Raw genomic sequence first — 17654 nt, forward strand, 5'->3', positions numbered from 1 at the left:
TCTGGATCAAAATGTCTAAATGTAATCAGCTTGAACCGGCATTTGCAACACTCAACTCGAGCATCACTGCGGGATACGACGAGAGTGGCTCCATGATTCAAGGGAATCTGCGTAATTTCCACACCTCTTACATCCCACCTGCCAGCGTCAAAGACGAAGACTCGGCAGCTACAGGAACGCTGAAGATGGCGTTGGTCAATTTCTCGACATGTGAGGCCGCGTCTGTGTGAAGCAACGACAATCAAGATCGTGAAAAACTGTCGTGTTGACGATCGGCCCGAGGTGACTACCTGTTCGAGCACGCAACCAAGCACCCCGTCGGTCGGCCAACCCTGTCACCCCATTCGACTATTCACGCGACTCGCCAGACACCGCGTGCTTCTCCACGGGGAAGAGGAAACGAGAGTCATGCAAAGCAGGATGCGAGGGACCAATCCCCGGACTGATTGGACTGAAACCCCACCTGTTCGGCCCTTCTCCATGCTCCAATTCGGCCGAGTTAACGTCATCCCCAGAAAATTACCAAAGAAGCCAATCGAGCCGACTCTTTCCCCTCAATAAACACAACGCTCCGAATACTACATTGCGAGCCGACGATCTTCAACGCTCTACCTTCGGCTCGGGATTGTTTACCCCGCAAATACGCGGAGCCAGGCACCGCACGCGGCAAATGTACCGGCTCCGCAAATCTACCCGGCAGCGAGTTCGGAATCGAGACTGATATAAATGCTCGAGAGCAGCAGCAGCGATGGAGGCGGCACTTCAGTTCTTGTGGAGCAACGCCTCCTCCATCATGCAGCTCCGGACCTCTCACGCCCTGACCGCCATCTCGGCGCTGGGTAATCTCGTCGTTCAGAATATCTATGCGTTGCCCAGCACCTCTATTGAGACGCAACACGGCATAGTGAATGGCTTCACGGATGCATGGGCACCATCAGTCGCGCAATTCTACGGCATCCCCTACGCCGAACCGCCGGTTGGAGACCGTCGATGGCTTCCTGCCCTGCCGAAGGAGTCCTTCGGGAGCCTGGACGCGTCGTTCCGGCGACCGTCTTGTCCGCAGACGGATCCTCCGGGAGGCGGAGGCGCATGGAAAGCGGAGTTCTTGATCCGGCCCAACAGCACCAGCGAAGACTGCCTGACTCTCAACGTATGGGCCCCAGTCGACTCTTCGGAAGCTCTTCCAGTCGTCGTATGGATTCACGGCGGTGGTTTTACTGAGGTCAGCAACCCCTTGAAACCTATTTACAATTGTTGTTGACTTTGAGATTTAGGGTAGCAATGACATTGCCTACCAAACCCCGACTCGATGGGTGCAGAAAAGCCAGAAGCATATCGTTGTCGCCATCAAGTAGGACTTTACTCTCAAAAGCCGTGTGTACCTTACTGACCTTGGTGTAGCTACCGTCTTGGGCTCTGGGGATTCCCCAATGCTGCAGGTCTTGACCTCAAGGAACAGAATCTGGGGCTTTTGGACCAGCGTCTGGCTGTTGAATGGGTCCGGGACAACATCGCCAAATTCGGCGGCGACCCTGAGCGCATCGTCCTCTGGGGTCAAAGTGCGGGCGCCGCGTCGGTCTCGTACTACCAATACGCATACCCCGAGGACCCCATCGCCATTGGTTTCATCAAGAACTCGGGATCACCGTTCATCCCCATCGGAAGCGCCGACACGACACACTCTAGCTTCACGTCGCTGGCGACCGCATTCGGGTGCCAAGATGATGAGCTGGCATGCTTGAGGAAGGTTCCTTTCCGGGACATCCAAAAGTATCTCGGCCAAGCCAGTAATCTGACGTTCAACGTTGTCGTTGACGAGAGAACCAAGTTTTCCGACTATGAAGAGCGCACCTTGAACGGAAAGGTCGCCCAAGGGCCCTCGATCGTCGGTTCGACCAGGGATGAATGGAACTTCAGCGGCAGCTCTGAAGCTCCACCAACCAACGGCTCCGATGTGGTGGCCGACAACTTGTTCGGGTGCCCGGCGCACTACGAGACTGGACTGAGGAACATTGCCGGTCTCCGGACGTATCGCTACATGTACTCGAGCAACTTCACCAACATCATGCCCGGAGGCCAGGGGGCGTTCCATTCGGCGGAGCTTCCTCTGATTTTCGGGACTCACGACATTGCGCGTGAGAACTCTACCGCGTTTGAGTATGAAGTCAGCGACGAGATGCAGGACTTGTGGCTTTCCTTCATTGTGGATCCCGAAAACGGACCGACGAGTGAAGGCTGGGATGCCACGCCTTTGGGAGGCCTTGAGACGACCCAAACGGGTATCGATATTGGTTACCAAGGAAATCTTGTGCAGCCATTTTCCTGGGCTGCTTGGGAGACGGCATGCACCAACGCCATTGTTGCCTGATTGCCGATTTCCATGTAATTCTTAGCACTTGTGCAGTGTATCCGTATATATGTCAAACCCCCAATACAGGCACATATTTCATCAAGAAGACTGGATGAATGAGAGCATATGAGAAAGTCAAAGGTAGGCCTAGACCGGGTCATCTAATTTTAACGACCTGGACACCCCAGAGAACCATACGCCCGTATTCGGTACTCAATGCCTCGGTATCGCAGTCAATGCGTCATCGCGATTGGAAGCTGAATGAGGGCAATCCCAATACTTGAGAGGCCAATATTATTCAGCGTCATGATGTTCATTAGTCTGCGACATCAAACGTTTCTCTGCCAACGACAGAAGGAGAGAAGGCAGAAGCAACTGCATGGGATGAGACTCATGATTCGAGGGCTGAGTGAGAAGGCGGTGAGGTGAGACAAAGAGGTTCCTGGATGAGGGGAATAATTGACGCGAATTGATTGGCGGGCGGGTGTTGGTTGGCTGGAACCAACAATTTGGTGTGACCAACGCGTCCACGTGCAGGACAGAATGGCGCGATGGAGCCAATCAAAGGTGGGCGCTTTTGAGTAGCGGGTCGTCGGGAGACGGGCCAATGGTCGGGCGGCAGGTGGAACGGTGCTCGCTTACATAGTACTATGTAGTGTGGTCGTCCACCTGTTTCCTGGCGCATAGCGCTGGATGTGGTACGTGCGCTGTCGTTTTTATTTTTGTCTGACAAATGAAACGGCGAGAAAGGAAGGTGCAGTCCTTCCTTGGGTACGGAATGGATACGTACTATCGGTGAGCGAAGCGTGGAAGGTGGTGGTGGTCCAGTTGGAGTGCGTGGTTCCAGGTTCTGATGGGAGGCAGGCGTGGCGTGGCAGGACAGACAGGGCAGGTGGCAGGTGGGTTTCCCTCCACTTTCTCCCACCTGAAATGGTCCCTGAAGAGTGAGGTGTGCACCTGGTTCGCCTATTTGTTGATGGAAAGATGGCCTCAGGTCATTCCCGTCCCATTTTCTGTTTTCTGCCAGAGAACCGAGAGAGAGAGAAGGAGCAGCCAACCTTGGAACAGGCGGGACGGGAAGCGAGTGGCAGCAGCCGAGCAGCCTGAGGTCCAGATCCATCATCCAGATCCAGTCCATGCCTTCCCTTTCCCTTCTTTCCGTCCGTCCCTCCGTGTCTCCCGCGTCCTCCTTCTTCCTGATCTCCATTCTCCAAGCAAAGCATCCATTGGATCCGCAAGGTCACGGCAAGGTCACGGTAGCAGCGGGCAAGGAGGGGAATCCACGTCTCTTTTTATTTGTTCCTGCTCGTCGCTCGTCCCCCCTTTTTTTCCCTTCCCCCTTCCCTGTGTCGTCCCTCTTCCCCCCTCCCCCCTCCAGTGTCCCGTCCCCCCTTTGCTGCTCTGCTGCTGCTGCTGCCTCGCCCGTACGTACCGACCGCGTCAAAGTCAGGTCAGCAGTCAGGTCAGTCAAGTCAGGCCAAGTCAGTTCAGGTCTCGCTCGTCCCTCCTCATCCCTCCCTCCAGCTCCTCGTCCTGTCCTCCATCCATCCTTCCACCCCCGCCCATCCCTGCTTCTGCTGTTGGTCCCGTCTGTTGGTTCTGTTTGCAGTTGATTCTTTTTTGCATTTCAGCCGCTCCGTTTTACACTTTCTTTGACAAAGAGGATCGAACCAACACGCCTGAACCCGGGCTGGACTCGACTACCAACAACGGATACAAACCAACAGCCAACGGCCAACGCTCTCCACGTGTCATCCCATCGGATCCTCCCATCATTCCAATCCCATCTCATCCCAACCCTTCCCGTCCCTATCATCCCGTCATATCCCTTCCGTCGCCATCCCTTCCCTTCCTTATCCCCCCCCCTTTCTCCGCTCCGCCTTGTCTGTGTCGCCGCCGCCGCTGCCGTTGCCGTCGCCGTCGCCGTCGCCGCCCCTTACCTTACTCGTGCCGAGTTGCTTTTCTTCAGCGCGCAGGGCGGGAATAAAGGCAACCTGACCGAGGCTGCGCTGCTGCGCGCTGCATTGTATTGCACTGCACCGCACCACCGGCACCCGGCGCACGCGCGTGTTTTGGACGTGGAAGGGTGCGAAAAGCGAAAAGCGCGGAGCGTGAGGCGTGAAGAAAAAAAAAAAAGAGGGAGCGTCGGTCGTGTCTCGCGCACCGTCTGCCGTCCGACGAGTCTGAGGGCCGCACCTGCATCTGCGACTGCGTCCTCCAAACCAACACAAATATCTGCGGAGACTGTTCCGCAGAGTGAGACATGATGCGGATGCCCGCTGCTCCCGTCATCGTCGCCGCTGCATCGCCCGACGCCGCCGTTGCAACATCCGCCGCTGCGGATTCCCGACCGACTGCTGCTTCTTCTGCCACGGCGTCGCCTGTCAATGTGCTTCACGACGCCGCGTCCGACGGATCCGAACCTTATTCGTCTTACTCATCATCACCCTTCATGTCTGTGAGGAGAGCAACCAACAACACGGGAACCAACAACGCTGCTGCTGCAACCAACACCAACAGCACCAACAGCAGCACCAGCATCGGCACCAACAGCGCCAACGCCAACGCCAACACCAGCACCAGCACCAGCACCAGCGTCGAGCCGCGCCATCCTACTCACCGCCGTCTGGCCCCGGCTCCACCGCCACCTCCACCGCCAACTGCCGCCAACAGCCGCCATCCCGACGCCCTCAGATTCCCGCCGTCGCCATCACCAACACCATCGCATCCAACCCTCACAAGCAGCAGCAGCAACTACAGCAACGCAAGTCACACTGCGTCCGAGAGGCCGTCATGTCGTCCCGCCGCCCCCAAGCCCGGCCAGTGTCCCGTCATGGCATTGCAGAACGTCCTGTGCGATGACGACGTCGATGCAGCTACAGATGCCGCACGCCGAACTGCATCACGCCCGAGTCAGCCCCCGACGCCGCCCATGATGCACGATGCTTCCGTCTCCATCTTGCCCGTCCCGGTCCCGCATCCCGCTGCGAGTCATGTTCTGCCTCCGGGCCCGATGCCCTCGTCATTAACTCTCAATCCCATCCTGTCCGGACATGATGGCCCTGACCCCATGATTGTCGCCCGGCCAAACCCTTCTCATGTTGTCATGACTGCCCGTCCCCAACTACAGCCCCGTGTTCAGCCGACCGATCCCGGCTGCAAGACGTGCCAAGTCCGCAAGATGCCGTGCGACGAGAGTCGCCCAACGTGTAGGTCCCATGTTTTGCAGTTCCCTCGACGTGGTGTGCTTGTCAAATATTGTGGCGTACATACTAACGCGCTCGGACAGGTCTAAATTGCTCGCGCATGGGCATCAACTGTTTGGGCTACCACGACTCGCCGCCGAGTCATGTCCAAATGACACAGCCGTCGGACCGTCCCGTGCCGGGGCCGTCCGTGGTCTCCAATACAAGTACCTCTAATGGCAACGCCAGTGCCAGCCGCCAGGAACAAGAGGAGTATCTTTACTACCTTCTGGACCACTACCGCCATACTAAGCGCCACTGCATGTGGGATCTCATCACTCTCGACTTCAACGAGCACTTCCAGGCCAAGATGCGCAAGGAGGCCTTGCAGATGATCAAGCGGAGGCGTTTCAAGGACAGGGAGTGAGCAGCAACGCCATGGCTTGACTCTGATGAAGCTGACTGACTCTGTAGAACAAGGGAACCTTCACCAAACGAACCCACCACCGCAGGTGTGCAGCTTCCCCCTCGACCAAGACAAAAGAAGCGAGGCCGACGCCCAAAGTTCAGCCCGACAATCCCGCCGAACATGAGAGAATCGGGCACCGAATCAGGCACGGGGTGAACACGAAAAGCACCTTTTGGATCAGTCCGTTTACGAAAGCTTGCTTCTGACAACGGCGGAGCCCTTCTGTCTCCGGGCCGGCGATAGTTTCAACGAGCATGTTTACTCAGCCTGGCGTCTTTGCACTGTAAAATGGTCAGCAATAGCAGCCGAACCCCATAGTCAGCAGAAGCGACAAAGCGTTCGGAATCTGCCAGCGGCGGTGTATCAACATGACTGGAAGGCAGTCTCGATGAAGGAAGTCAAGGTCAGCAGCCGAACTTTATCGACCATATTGTCCGTCGCATAGGCCGCTCTGCAGACCTAGTGGACATGCGATGGACAATCCGAACGCCCAGCAGGAGGCGTTGTTCGACTCGAGCAGTTGCGAGAGTGTTATTTTGGGACACGGAGTTGATTGTAGGAAGGCTTTCTTGGGATGAGAACCGAAGCTGCATTTATGCGCAGACGCGGGTGAGCAAACGTGTTGCTATTCGCGGACTGAGGCGATGTCGTTCAGGGTCGGGGTCGGGCTTACATGACGATCGCGGCTCCGTGGCTGTGGGGTCGTGGGGGCCGCAGGATTCGGATTCCGCCCTGCCATCACCATTGACCTCTTCTCCAGCGGCCCGACAAATAGACCCGACAGATGTTTGTCACAGGCGTGTCCTTACGTCGGTGGACCACGGCACGCTTTGGTCGGACTCTTGCTTCGCAGACAATCGGGTCCGGAACTTTCGCCCCGCACATCTACCCAACTGCACAATCAGCCTTATTCAGCCGTCCCACCGCCACATTCTATTTGCAGTCGCTGGCAAGCCCAATTTGCCATGTTTGAGCAAACTTCGGGTAATGCCAGGATCGGCATTCAAGAGCGGTCGATGACATCGGTAACTGCAAGGACGCGAATGGTTTGTTGGAAGCATTCATACATACTTGCCGCATGGCGCGCGGATGGCCTCGCTTGTTTGAACCGCATTCGAGTGCACGCCATGCTTATCAGCCAATTTCCAGATAGGCTGGTGGATACGACCACATCACCCTTTTGCCATGCAATGTCATGAGATGGCAAAGGGTAGCATTGAGGGGGTTCAATGGAAGTGGAAGATAGCATCTGGGGAAATACAATTGGATAACTTCAGAAATGTCCACGCCGCATTTTGTGACTGTCACCTCATAACCACACCTCGGCGCTCGTGATCCAAAAGATGGAAGTCATAGCCAAGAGGTACTTTTGTGTGCAACCACGGCCAACAACGAGCGTTGCTGCTGACAGCGGGTAAGGGGCGCAGACAGGTGGCGAAAGACTGGCCGAAAGGCCTCAACGTCTAATGGTTGGCAATCCAGCAGACGCAGCAGCACAGAGCGAGAGCCTATTGCATTGTCACACACGCACAAAACGCGGGTAAGCGGCTGTTGGTTGTGCCGCGGTCATCACAAGCGGCGGCGCATGGCGCGGGCGGCGATTGGTGGAAGACGGAGTCGCGACCCGCGCGAAGACCGGGCGGCCGCGGCGCAGCGCTGGGCGAAGCGGGGGGTGGTGGGAAGAGGAGGACACGAAAGTCACGCTGGAGCCTACTCTCAGAAAAGAAGGTCGATAAAACTGAGAAAAATACTGGTGGTGCAGAGGGACTCAAAGTAGAAGCTCGTCATCTCGGTTGCGGTGGTTAGCGTGCTTTTGGAGGGCACGGGTCGTGATTGGGTGGGTGCGTTGCGGGAGAGGCTTTTCGGGCCGGGAACGGTGTGTTTGCTGTGATAAAGTTGGGCGTGTCTGGTCACTGCAATGGCACAATGGCAGTACGTCAGGGGAAATTAGATGGGAGAATCGGGCCACCAAGCTCCCTTTTGGGTGTTTGCTTGTTGGTTGTTGGGGCGTGTGTGATTGGTTTGAGCATCACCGCCGCAGGTGAGTGGAAGAGGATTTGTGGGGTTTGGGACTATTCAACGTCCCCCGGTTCCAACGACGGGTTTTGATAGGGGAACCGACGACATGGGTTTGGGGGCTGTTGCTTGGCGGTGTTGGTCCTGCTCTTGAAAGGCGTTCCAACATCCAGGAGTCGGGTTGCTGGGCGAGGCTGGGGTCTGTGAGAGATTGGCAAACATGCCAGGAGCTGGTTCCCACGAGGCCGTTTGCTTCTCAGGCGGTTTTGGTTGCTTTTTCGAACCCGAGAGTCTGGTAACGGAATCCTCCTTTTTTTCTATTTGGGATGTGGCGAGGTCAGAGGTTGTGACAACTCCGCCATGGATGCAGCTTTTCTAAATGAAAGGGCCTCGACCTGGACAACGACAAATTGCATTGTTTCCAACGTAGGGAGACAATATGTCAAGGCCTTTTTCTCAACTCTTTGTCTTGATCTCGCAAGGGGCGAAGCAGGTTCCGGCCCGTTGCTGCGCCGGTTATGACGGTTTCTCTGGACACCACTGGCGTCATTGGGCTTTCCACTTTGCAAAAGCTGCTGCAGTGACCAACCAACAATGCGGCCAGTTTCAGAGACCAACCCCCGTTGGTGCCGGCTTTGTTCGAGAAACCAACAGCCCGGCTCCAAACTCTGATTCGCCAAACAAGCAGTTGTTCTCCATTGTTCAATAGAACCCGGAACCCTGGACCTGACTCCATGAGTCCTCAGCTTTCCGCTTGTGGTGTTCGCCAAGTTGCCCAACGCCCGCGCCACCAACCTGGACACACACACACACACATTTTGTCCCTCTGTGCCCCCGTGACCCCGTGTTGCTGTGCCCGTTGGGAGGCTCGCAAACTGTTGGAAGTGAAATGAACGTCACCGGGTATGTTACCCACAGCCCATTTGCAAATCCTGCTGTCGTCAGTGGTGGCCCGGCGATTTGGAATGAAGGTGCCGGCCCCCCCTCCCATCTGCTTCCAACGATTGGGACAAACCACACCCTCCCTTGCTTCCACGAGGCAGCGAATGAAGTCCACGCCCCTTCTCGAAATCTCCCGTCTCTCCTCCCCCCAACTGGATTTGCACTGCCAATCGTGCTCTACTTTGGAATTGGCTCATCTGCCTCGCCGCACGCTGGGGGTCCCTGAGATGCCTTGTCGTAGCCTTACCCGTTGGAGGACAACACCAGGCCCAAAGCTAGGAGTCACAAAGATTTTCTTCTTCTCGACGTTGGGTTTGCTGTTGGATCTGTTCTGCGCCTCAGTTGATGGATTCGATTACAAGATGTGTCTGTTCGTCGTGGTTGAGATGTAGGATTTCCGAAAGACAAATCAAGCTCTCAACTCCTTCAGAATCATTAAGACTCACTCCTGCCTTTGAATCGACTACCAGACACACACGACATCCCAGTCTAGCTTGAAATCCTACCGCCACAACTGCCCCTTTTCCTGCTTCTGCCTACCACCTCTGACACGGGTTTCAACCACTGTACCTGCAAGTAAGATAGACAACTGGATTCTTCAAGCCCTTTGAGAAGTTACGAACGCTGACATTTAGCCTACACAGTATCAAATAACCACTACCACACACTCTTCCAAACCGTTCAAAATGGCCGACGCTCCTCAGTGCAACTGCCCCAAGTACGAGACCCAGGACTCGGACGGCAAGCCCGTCATCATCTACCGACACGGAGACGCCTGCCCCAACAGCGGCAAGACCCCTCAGCCTCGCATGTACAAGCCTGCAAAGATGAGGGGCAGCCGATAAATCGCGACTGAAGAGGTGGAAGTTTGAAGAATAGGGGTGGTGGTTGAACACAAGATGATGCCTTGACTGTTGCGCAGACCTTTGGCAGAGATGTTGCGAAGAGAGACGAATGTTACGCATTTATGGCGGGGGCTCTGAGAACTGAGACGATGCTGGGTTCTTTTAGGGACCAGAAAGGGGTAGAGATTTCGCGGAGGCTGTTATGATGCACATACCCAAAGAGGGATTGGCAGCTGCATCAGTTGTCTGATTCCCATTTCACCTTCTTGTACATAGGGCGACTTTTTTGAGACTTTCCAATTACACAACACCAATCATTCACAACATTAAAAATCAGTCTTACATGTGGGGGTCAGGTTCGAGCTCCGGAATAGAGGAATGTCTGTCGAAACGGACGTAGATATCAAGCCCCTTTCCCATCCCGAGATCCGAAGTAACCATCAGAAGTACACCGATGAGGGACAGATATCCGTCAATTGCTCTTTCCAACGGCTTCTCAAGCAGCTAGAAAACAAAATAAGTGAGCCCTCGTAGTGCGATGCAGGACATTCTATTCTACATCATGCTCTTGGCGAGTCAAAGACTCTCAACGATTACCGGCGACAATAGTCCCGCAGGTACCTGCCTGTGGTACTAATACCCAGAAGTAAAGCTTTTACGGTAGTGACCACCGTGAAAGCTGCTAGTTGAAGTAAATGCTAATCACGAGTTTGTGATAGGGCGGGGAGGAAGTTTGGAGGCACATTCTGTGCGGGTTGACGAACATCCATTCAACCATGCCCTTGAAGGTTCTCCAGACAAAGTTAACTTTAAATACTTGGACGTAGCCCATCAGTATTACAGAAACCCTGTGGCTTACCTTGATTCTGCGCCACAGCCGAGTTGTGTCCGAAATAGCACCAACTCCTGCGGATCCGGGGGTTCCGGAAAAGGTACCTATTTCGGATGTGATTCCTCAGTGGTCAAGTCTCCGGACTATCCACCGAGCGCTGTGTTATGGAGCTCCGCGAAAAGGCTTGGCTGACGATTTCCGAGGACTACTCCGGGTGGGCCCCGGAGATCTCCCACAGCGGCCGTCAAGGGCTACTCCGCATGCGACCACTGTGACTAACAAGGCCTTCGACAACCTTGATCAGGCGGCAAGCATGATGCTGCATGGCCAGGAGTGCCCATTTGACTCTTTTGGTCTCTGCTTAGAAACCAAGAGCTACCCTTGGTGACGCTGGGTGCTGAAGCGGAGTTTCGGTCTTGGTATGTACTTCTATGTTCATTAACACCATCAACAACACCCAAAGTTGGACGACTCAGCTAGTAATACGGATCCAGACTGCTTCCGCCGCCGGTCAATTGACAAGGGGTCCCACACTGATTGATAGTCCATCAATCAATTGCCATTTGCCTTCTTTGCTCGACTGGGTCATGATCCGATGCCGTCCGATCATCGCTCCAGCTGATCTCCACGAACATCCCGGGACAAGGCTGGGCAATTCTTTTAAGGTTGAAAGGCCCGAAGTGTATGTGGGTTGCATCGCAGCTGGTATAGTATCCCTAACGGCGCATCAGCCGAAAACAGCATAATATGCCGTTAAATCCTGGTGTATTGGCCGATGTGATCAATCCGGGTCATCAAGGATTTCCAGACTCACACTTGTATGAAGCCCCATCATTCAGTAGCAGGGATATTGAGCTGCGGAGGAGGTATGAGCTCCAGACAACGAACATCTTGGCACTAAATGTAACGAATCTCAGCTGTGGAACGACATGACACGCATGTGTGCCTCCGGCGACAACCGTCTGTGGTGGCGTGGAAGCGCTCTTGTAGATATCATAATAAGTATTTAAACACCACCTATCCCCTTTCTTGATCTCTAGGTTCTTCGTTCTTCAATCCGCGCAAATCAGTCACTACCCTCTCATTCATTTCTGGTCCAAAAGCACAAATCCTTCAAAATCTGCCTGCATCAGTACATTCGACAATGAAGTTCTCGATCACCGTCATTCTCAGCGCCATTGCAACCATGGCTGCTGCGCAAAACTGACTGCTGGGAGACCGGCTTTGGCTGGAGCCCTGATTGTGGCCGTGGCCACTGTGCCATTGAGGCCAACGCCTGTGTGTGCGAGGGTTGCAACTACGAGCGGTTCACTAGCTCCAACATCGCTTGCTGCGGTTGATTGATTGGTAGCGTACAGGCAACCACACTCAAGGTGTGTGTGAGCATCACATTCAACAACAAATTCAGCCAAAGTGTTCACAAAGTCCTGCAGGCCGCTTGAAATAACTTCATCAACGATATCTTGGAGTAATATTGTCTATCTGTGGGCCTGACACTGTGAATAGTGGTTAGAACTTAGTCGACCGTATGTACACCATCATGCTGGGCTTTACTTTTGTCGCCTTGCAATGCATGCCCCAATTCACAACCGATAATGAGCATTGGTTTGATCTTTTCCAAATATCGTGACATCGGTCAAAATGAACTAATACACATAACAATGATCGATCATCTAAATCTTAAGGAAACCAATCGCAAGAATCCGCCACTTCCCACCATCAATGGATCAGGGTCTGTAGCAGAAAATCCCTCAACAATTCAGTCTCCCTCAATCATCCAGCGAGTGTCTCAACATAACGCTTCCATGCAGTGGCGTAAGTGCTGCATATCAGAGCATGAGGATCGCCAGTACAGTAATTAGAGAAGTAATGAGACCCGTTCCATCTGGTAATCTCGTTCACAAATAATGGACCACCAACATGCTTAGCCGAGATATCAAGTCGACAGCCCACTTCAAGTGTCTCGAAGCGACTTTTCCATCCGTATTCTGGATTTCTGAGAGCTTCGAAGACATCGAGGGCGAGCTCGTGAACCGCATATTTCGTTGTGCCAAGCCTCTCGTACGTGTTGTCTATGGCCTCAGTGGCATGCATGCCGCCCTCCTTGGGGTCGGGCCTGGTGCAGCACACGCGCACCACTTCTCCTCGCAGTCCTCTGGTGCCATGGGGATCAGGTCGTGTGGCGATGAATACACGGAGTTCTCTTTCGGCCAACATCTCCACATACTCCTGGTGAAACCAAACACCCTCGCCATCTTCTTCGGCGTTGATTGCGGCTTTCTTGTCGACCTTTCGGCGCTTAGATCGGGTACAAGTGAGCTTTGAAGCGTGTCCTCCGTCAGTTGTTGCATGGAGAGAAGAGGAACTCCAAGAGCGCTTCAAGATGTCTTTCTCATTGGCCATAGCACAGTCTCCAAAACCATAGCATGTGGTGGGCCTCCACATGCCCCGGGCCTCGGCAATCTCATCCAGGGCGCGGATGTCCTGCAGCTTGTACTCTGCTGCGTTCCTCTCCTCCCTGCTCGGATATGCGATCGTGTGCGAGTTGTAAGCGGAACCGATGACTTGAAGATAGTCCTCGATGCAGTCGTATTGTGATTGGATGGTTGACTTGACGGGAAATCCAGTTTCCATAAGAGCCAACACCAGACGATCTCTGTGGGGGTCGAGGTCAAAGTGTGAGTGAAGATCTCTGGCCTGCAGATGAGATTCGACCTGCTCCCAAGTTCGTATGGCACCTTTCACTTCATTCCCATCGGAAGCTGTTGCAATCACGCTAGTCAAGAGTGACTGATGGACCTGCACAAGCCCGCTTGATGACTTGAGGAATCCCGGGAATCTCTTCTGCAACTGTTTCCACTTACTCGCAGCCGGAACCCAGGGTTCGTGCTGAACCGAGGCAGGCTCTAGATAGAGGCTGACATCACAGAACGAAACGTTCTCCGGCTTGTATTTGTGAACCACGTCGCCCGCATCGTCAGTGTCTCCGATCAGAACCCAAAGAGTGAACAAACGAGGGCGGCTTGGATGATCATGATTCTCCGTATTTTGAGCTTGTTGCAAACGTTGCAAGCGGGTTACTGGTCGACCACTGACCTTACCTCCGATGTCCTCTGAAACATGCGGGGATGCAAGGTTGTTGTCCAGTGGAGGACGGCGTTTGTCGGCAGGAGGAAATTCCTCGTATGTTCCAACGCGATGGGTTGGGTTGGCCCTTGTGTGAGTACTCTTGACGAAGACGCCTTTGCAGTCGTAACAATAGCAATGCACAACTCCATAATGTCGTCGGACTTTATTTGGTGCTACGTTGATAGACTGACCACAGAGGCAGGTTGACCCGGATTGTCGTTTGGGCTCAGGTTCGGGCTGAAGAGGCTTTGGTCTTGATCTCAGCTCCATCTCTTCTTGAAAGATTTGCGTTTGAGTAATGTTGAATGGGAATGGGAAGACAACAGCGAGCGCTGCAACACAAAATACAGGTAATCAGCACAGATTTGATCTTATTACGACAGCTTTGAAATGAAGGCCTCCTCGAGGGTGGATGGGAACTTATGTACAGAAACAGATGCATCGTAAACGAAGCCATGGTCTTTCTCTGGTGCTCTGAATGAAGTATGATAGCATGTCTTGAACACAAGGTATGAGTAGAAAGGATTCCAAGTCAGAAATGGAACTTTGTCTGATACCCTTAAGCACATTGTGGTCTGGTCACAAAAAGAAAATCAACAAAGACTTTAGCATGTATGCAAAGAAAGACTAAACGAAAGCGCGTTTTTATTTTCATCCATCCTAGACAACGAAGGGTTGCCTTCTAATCCAATGTAAGGAAAAGACTGCTCGTGGCTTCTCACAGTTGAATTCTCTACGACCTCTAGTAATGTCATACTGGTTAGGCTCATCAGGCCCAAATCATAAGAACGCCCATAATTCATCAACTGTCTACTTTGAAGCGTTGACGTTCCGAGACATGGTATTAACTTGTTTTCAGCTATTCACAGAAGACAGATTCGAGTGCCAGGCATGTTTGTGCCAGGTCCTTCATAGGTGCTAGCAGACCGTCAGTTCTCTCCTTGTATGAGGCCCTTTACTTCTCAGGTTCTCTATTCACTCACAACAATGGATTGTCTCAGAGCCTTTGTGTTTATTCTGCCTCAGCCCGTACCTTTTGCGTTTCTAAGCATTAAAATGGGGCCTTGATGAGACCTCCATGTTTTGTCCTGAAGTCGGTTGAAACACCAATACATGGAACCTTTCACCATAACAAGCATGGAGAAACAGAGTGTATGTTTGGTAAGTCAGCGAACCATTTCCTTCCGAATCCACGGCGCGTTTCACCCGGAATCTGCCTGCTGAAATTGAGTAGCGCTCTTGAAAAGGTCATGAGTTTCCTAGTTTCGAATATCGAAATGCGGGAGTACGCTTGCCATGTGTATTAAAGCCTTTGCGCTGGCCATTGAGTGGGGCAGATCAGGAAATGCGACAATACGGTTTACTGAAATGTACTTCAACCCAGCTTCGGGCTTATATCCAAGCTGCGTTTCATCAACCAGAGAAAATTCAACATTCAAAATAGCTTCAGGGCAATGCCACTGACTTCATGATTTGAACGCCTGATACCACACGGCTAATAATGAGGACTGTAGTCATACCAGCCAGTCGTGATTGTCTCCTGTCTTTGATTCAATTGATGGAGTACAATTCAATGCCTGCAGACAATGGAACGAAGGTTCTGCTCATGAAAGGACTGTGCATCAGTATTGTTGACTCGTCGTCGGATTAAAGCCGAGTTGTTGAACTGCCTCGAAAATTTACCGGTGGGTGGCCATCGGCTTTCGCCCGATCAAATAGGAACCTAGACGAGTGTCTAGTCAATTGGATCCATTCAACGGCTCTCTTACACCATGACTACGAAAAACAAGCGGGAGACGTTTTATCTCTAATCAATGAGAATACCTAAGTATGCAATGGGACGAGACTGAAGTTCGAAGGAAGATGTGGGTGGTTCAGTAATGGACTATGGGAGAGCCTTATGGCCATATCGATACAGCAGCTGCAGGAGCGCATTATCTATTGTACATGTATGATCTTATCAGGCTGTTTATGATCATTAATCCTTTCGTGTCTGCTTCACGCTGTGCTCATGCTCGTGTGCATCTTCCGCCGTTACAACCATTACCTTCTCTTCATCCGACCCGCCGGACTGGGCATTCTGAGAGTTGACAATGGCAAGACTCGACTTTCCGACCTTGTACCAGGGCATCTGGAAAAGTTGATCCATTTTCTCCATGGACATTCCCTTCGTCTCTGGGTATGCAAAATAGCAGTATGTCGTGGAAATGGTGGTGAATAAGGTGAACAGAAGGAACGGGCCCCATGAGTGCATGGCAATCACCATGTTAGGCTGCGCGCGTGAGAGCGCGAAGTTGACAAGATATTGCCAGGTAATGCAGATTGCCATGCAACTACCACGGACCTTCGTGGGAAAGACTTCGGCGTTGATGATCCACGGAATAGTTCCCCAGCTGATCGCATACCCAAGGGCAAAGATGTAGATGCATACGACTGCTACCCATCCAGCCGGACCAGTACCATTGGCTCCTGATGGGTTGGCAACAGCCAGATAGACGGTGATGTACGTCAGAGACCCAATGATAAGACCGGAACCAATGAAAAGTCCCATACGTCGTCCGAAACGGTCGATGAAGAACAGGCAGTAAAGAAGCACTGCGATGAACTTGACGAGTCCGTAGATTCCCGAGAAGAGATAGTTGACAGAAGGCGCCGTAAGCCCGATAGATGACAGAATCGATGTGTTGTAGTAGGTAATAATGTTTCTAGTGGGTTTTAGATGCTTGTTTCACAAAGGCTCCCTCGACTAAGGGGACTTACCCGCCACTGAATTGAAAGCCAACTTGGATAAACATGACCATGAAGAGGCGTTTTCGGATATTTTCGGAACATATTCCCTGAAACAAACCCTTGAGGCCCGGCGCAACTGGTTGATCTTCCAGTCCCCGTTGGATCTGATCAAATTCTTGGCGCACAAAGGGGTGGTCGCGGGGAAGAGATCTGAGAGTTTCGAGTACGCTTTGCGCCTTTTCGACCTTTCCATGATTCAGGAGCCACCTTGGAGACTCAGGCATGAAAAGGAGGCCAATCAGAAGGATGACTCCGGGAAGGGCTTGAACAGCCATAGGCATCTGCCACTGAGCATTTTGCGTACTGCTGATGTGTTGCAAGGAGCCAAAGTTGATCCAATATGCAAGACCAACCGAAAGCATGGTGTTGGCGTTATATAATGCAGTCAAGCCACCACGAATGCTCTGAGGAGCGATCTCTGCAATGTACCCGGGGCCGACGACACTGGCGGCACCGGACCCATAGCCTGACAGAGCCCTCCCGACAATGAACTCAATCCGTCCGCCGGATCCACCAGGATTCGCAGTCATGAGAACTGCTGAGGCCACGAACAGGATTGTAAAGATAACCAGGGAGAATCGACGTCCGAGTCTCTCGATGAATGGGGCGCAGGTCAACGACCCGAGACACGATCCGAGAATTAGCACAGAGGTTATCCATCCATTCCAGTTGGCGAGATCTGCGGTGTTCATATCTTGGAAGTCGAAGTGTGATTTGAACGGCTTCATGGCGAGCGCACCGGAAATATTCGCAGTATTGAATCCTAGAACGAAGATTATGTCAGTAAGTTCTCCGACGAGACGACGAGATCCATCGTACGGACCATGGAGAGCCCCGGTGAAGGAAAGTATTGTGCAATATGCCACAATCTTCCAAGAGATCACCTCTTTGGGGGTTTGTTCGTAGACCTTCCTGTCGATTATAGGCATCTTCGCAGAACTGTTGGTGACCTGAACGTCGACTTGGCCAGAAAGTAGTACCGGTAGCAAGACAGAACAAAAAGGATGTGAGGAGAGACCAATTGGAGGAACAGAGGGCGGTATTAATGCTTTTCGCTCTGGTGCTGTCAGTCCGATCTCCAGTTTCCAGTGAAATC

The 17654-nt window shown here is 52.9% G+C and overlaps 5 protein-coding genes across 5 annotated transcripts; 3 read left to right on the plus strand and 2 right to left on the minus strand.

Annotated features, from left to right (window-relative positions):
* Window positions 1-748: 748 nt before the first annotated feature.
* On the plus strand, window positions 749-2368 carry Ache-1 (Acetylcholinesterase; the record flags this gene model as incomplete). The annotated part of the gene is made up of 3 exons (XM_032023664.1): window positions 749-1222; window positions 1275-1351; window positions 1402-2368. 3 exons carry the CDS (start codon window positions 749-751, stop codon window positions 2366-2368), a joined length of 1518 nt encoding a protein of 505 aa, XP_031879547.1.
* A 2248-nt stretch (window positions 2369-4616) lies between these two features.
* On the plus strand, window positions 4617-6160 carry WOR2-0 (White-opaque regulator 2; the record flags this gene model as incomplete). The annotated part of the gene is made up of 3 exons (XM_032023662.1): window positions 4617-5559; window positions 5640-5958; window positions 6010-6160. The coding sequence occupies 3 exons, from the start codon at window positions 4617-4619 to the stop codon at window positions 6158-6160; spliced, it is 1413 nt and encodes a 470-aa protein (XP_031879545.1).
* A 3164-nt stretch (window positions 6161-9324) lies between these two features.
* On the plus strand, window positions 9325-9807 carry CGGC5_v011718 (uncharacterized protein; the record flags this gene model as incomplete). The annotated part of the gene is made up of 4 exons (XM_032023660.2): window positions 9325-9350; window positions 9456-9538; window positions 9607-9641; window positions 9694-9807. 4 exons carry the CDS (start codon window positions 9325-9327, stop codon window positions 9805-9807), a joined length of 258 nt encoding a protein of 85 aa, XP_031879527.2.
* A 2605-nt stretch (window positions 9808-12412) lies between these two features.
* Window positions 12413-14038, minus strand: CGGC5_v011719 (uncharacterized protein; the record flags this gene model as incomplete). Its single annotated transcript, XM_032023659.1, has 1 exon — window positions 12413-14038. The coding sequence occupies one exon, from the start codon at window positions 14036-14038 to the stop codon at window positions 12413-12415; it is 1626 nt and encodes a 541-aa protein (XP_031879528.1).
* Window positions 14039-15746: 1708 nt separating this feature from the next.
* Window positions 15747-17487, minus strand: qa-y-2 (Quinate permease; the record flags this gene model as incomplete). Its single annotated transcript, XM_066152573.1, has 2 exons — window positions 15747-16473; window positions 16529-17487. The coding sequence occupies 2 exons, from the start codon at window positions 17485-17487 to the stop codon at window positions 15747-15749; spliced, it is 1686 nt and encodes a 561-aa protein (XP_066008064.1).
* Between the last annotated feature and the right edge of the window lie 167 nt (window positions 17488-17654).

Source organism: Colletotrichum fructicola (assembly GCF_000319635.2).
Source record: "Colletotrichum fructicola Nara gc5 chromosome Unknown KSG_Nara_v1_contig07, whole genome shotgun sequence".
Classification (NCBI taxonomy): Eukaryota; Fungi; Ascomycota; class Sordariomycetes; order Glomerellales; family Glomerellaceae; genus Colletotrichum; species Colletotrichum fructicola.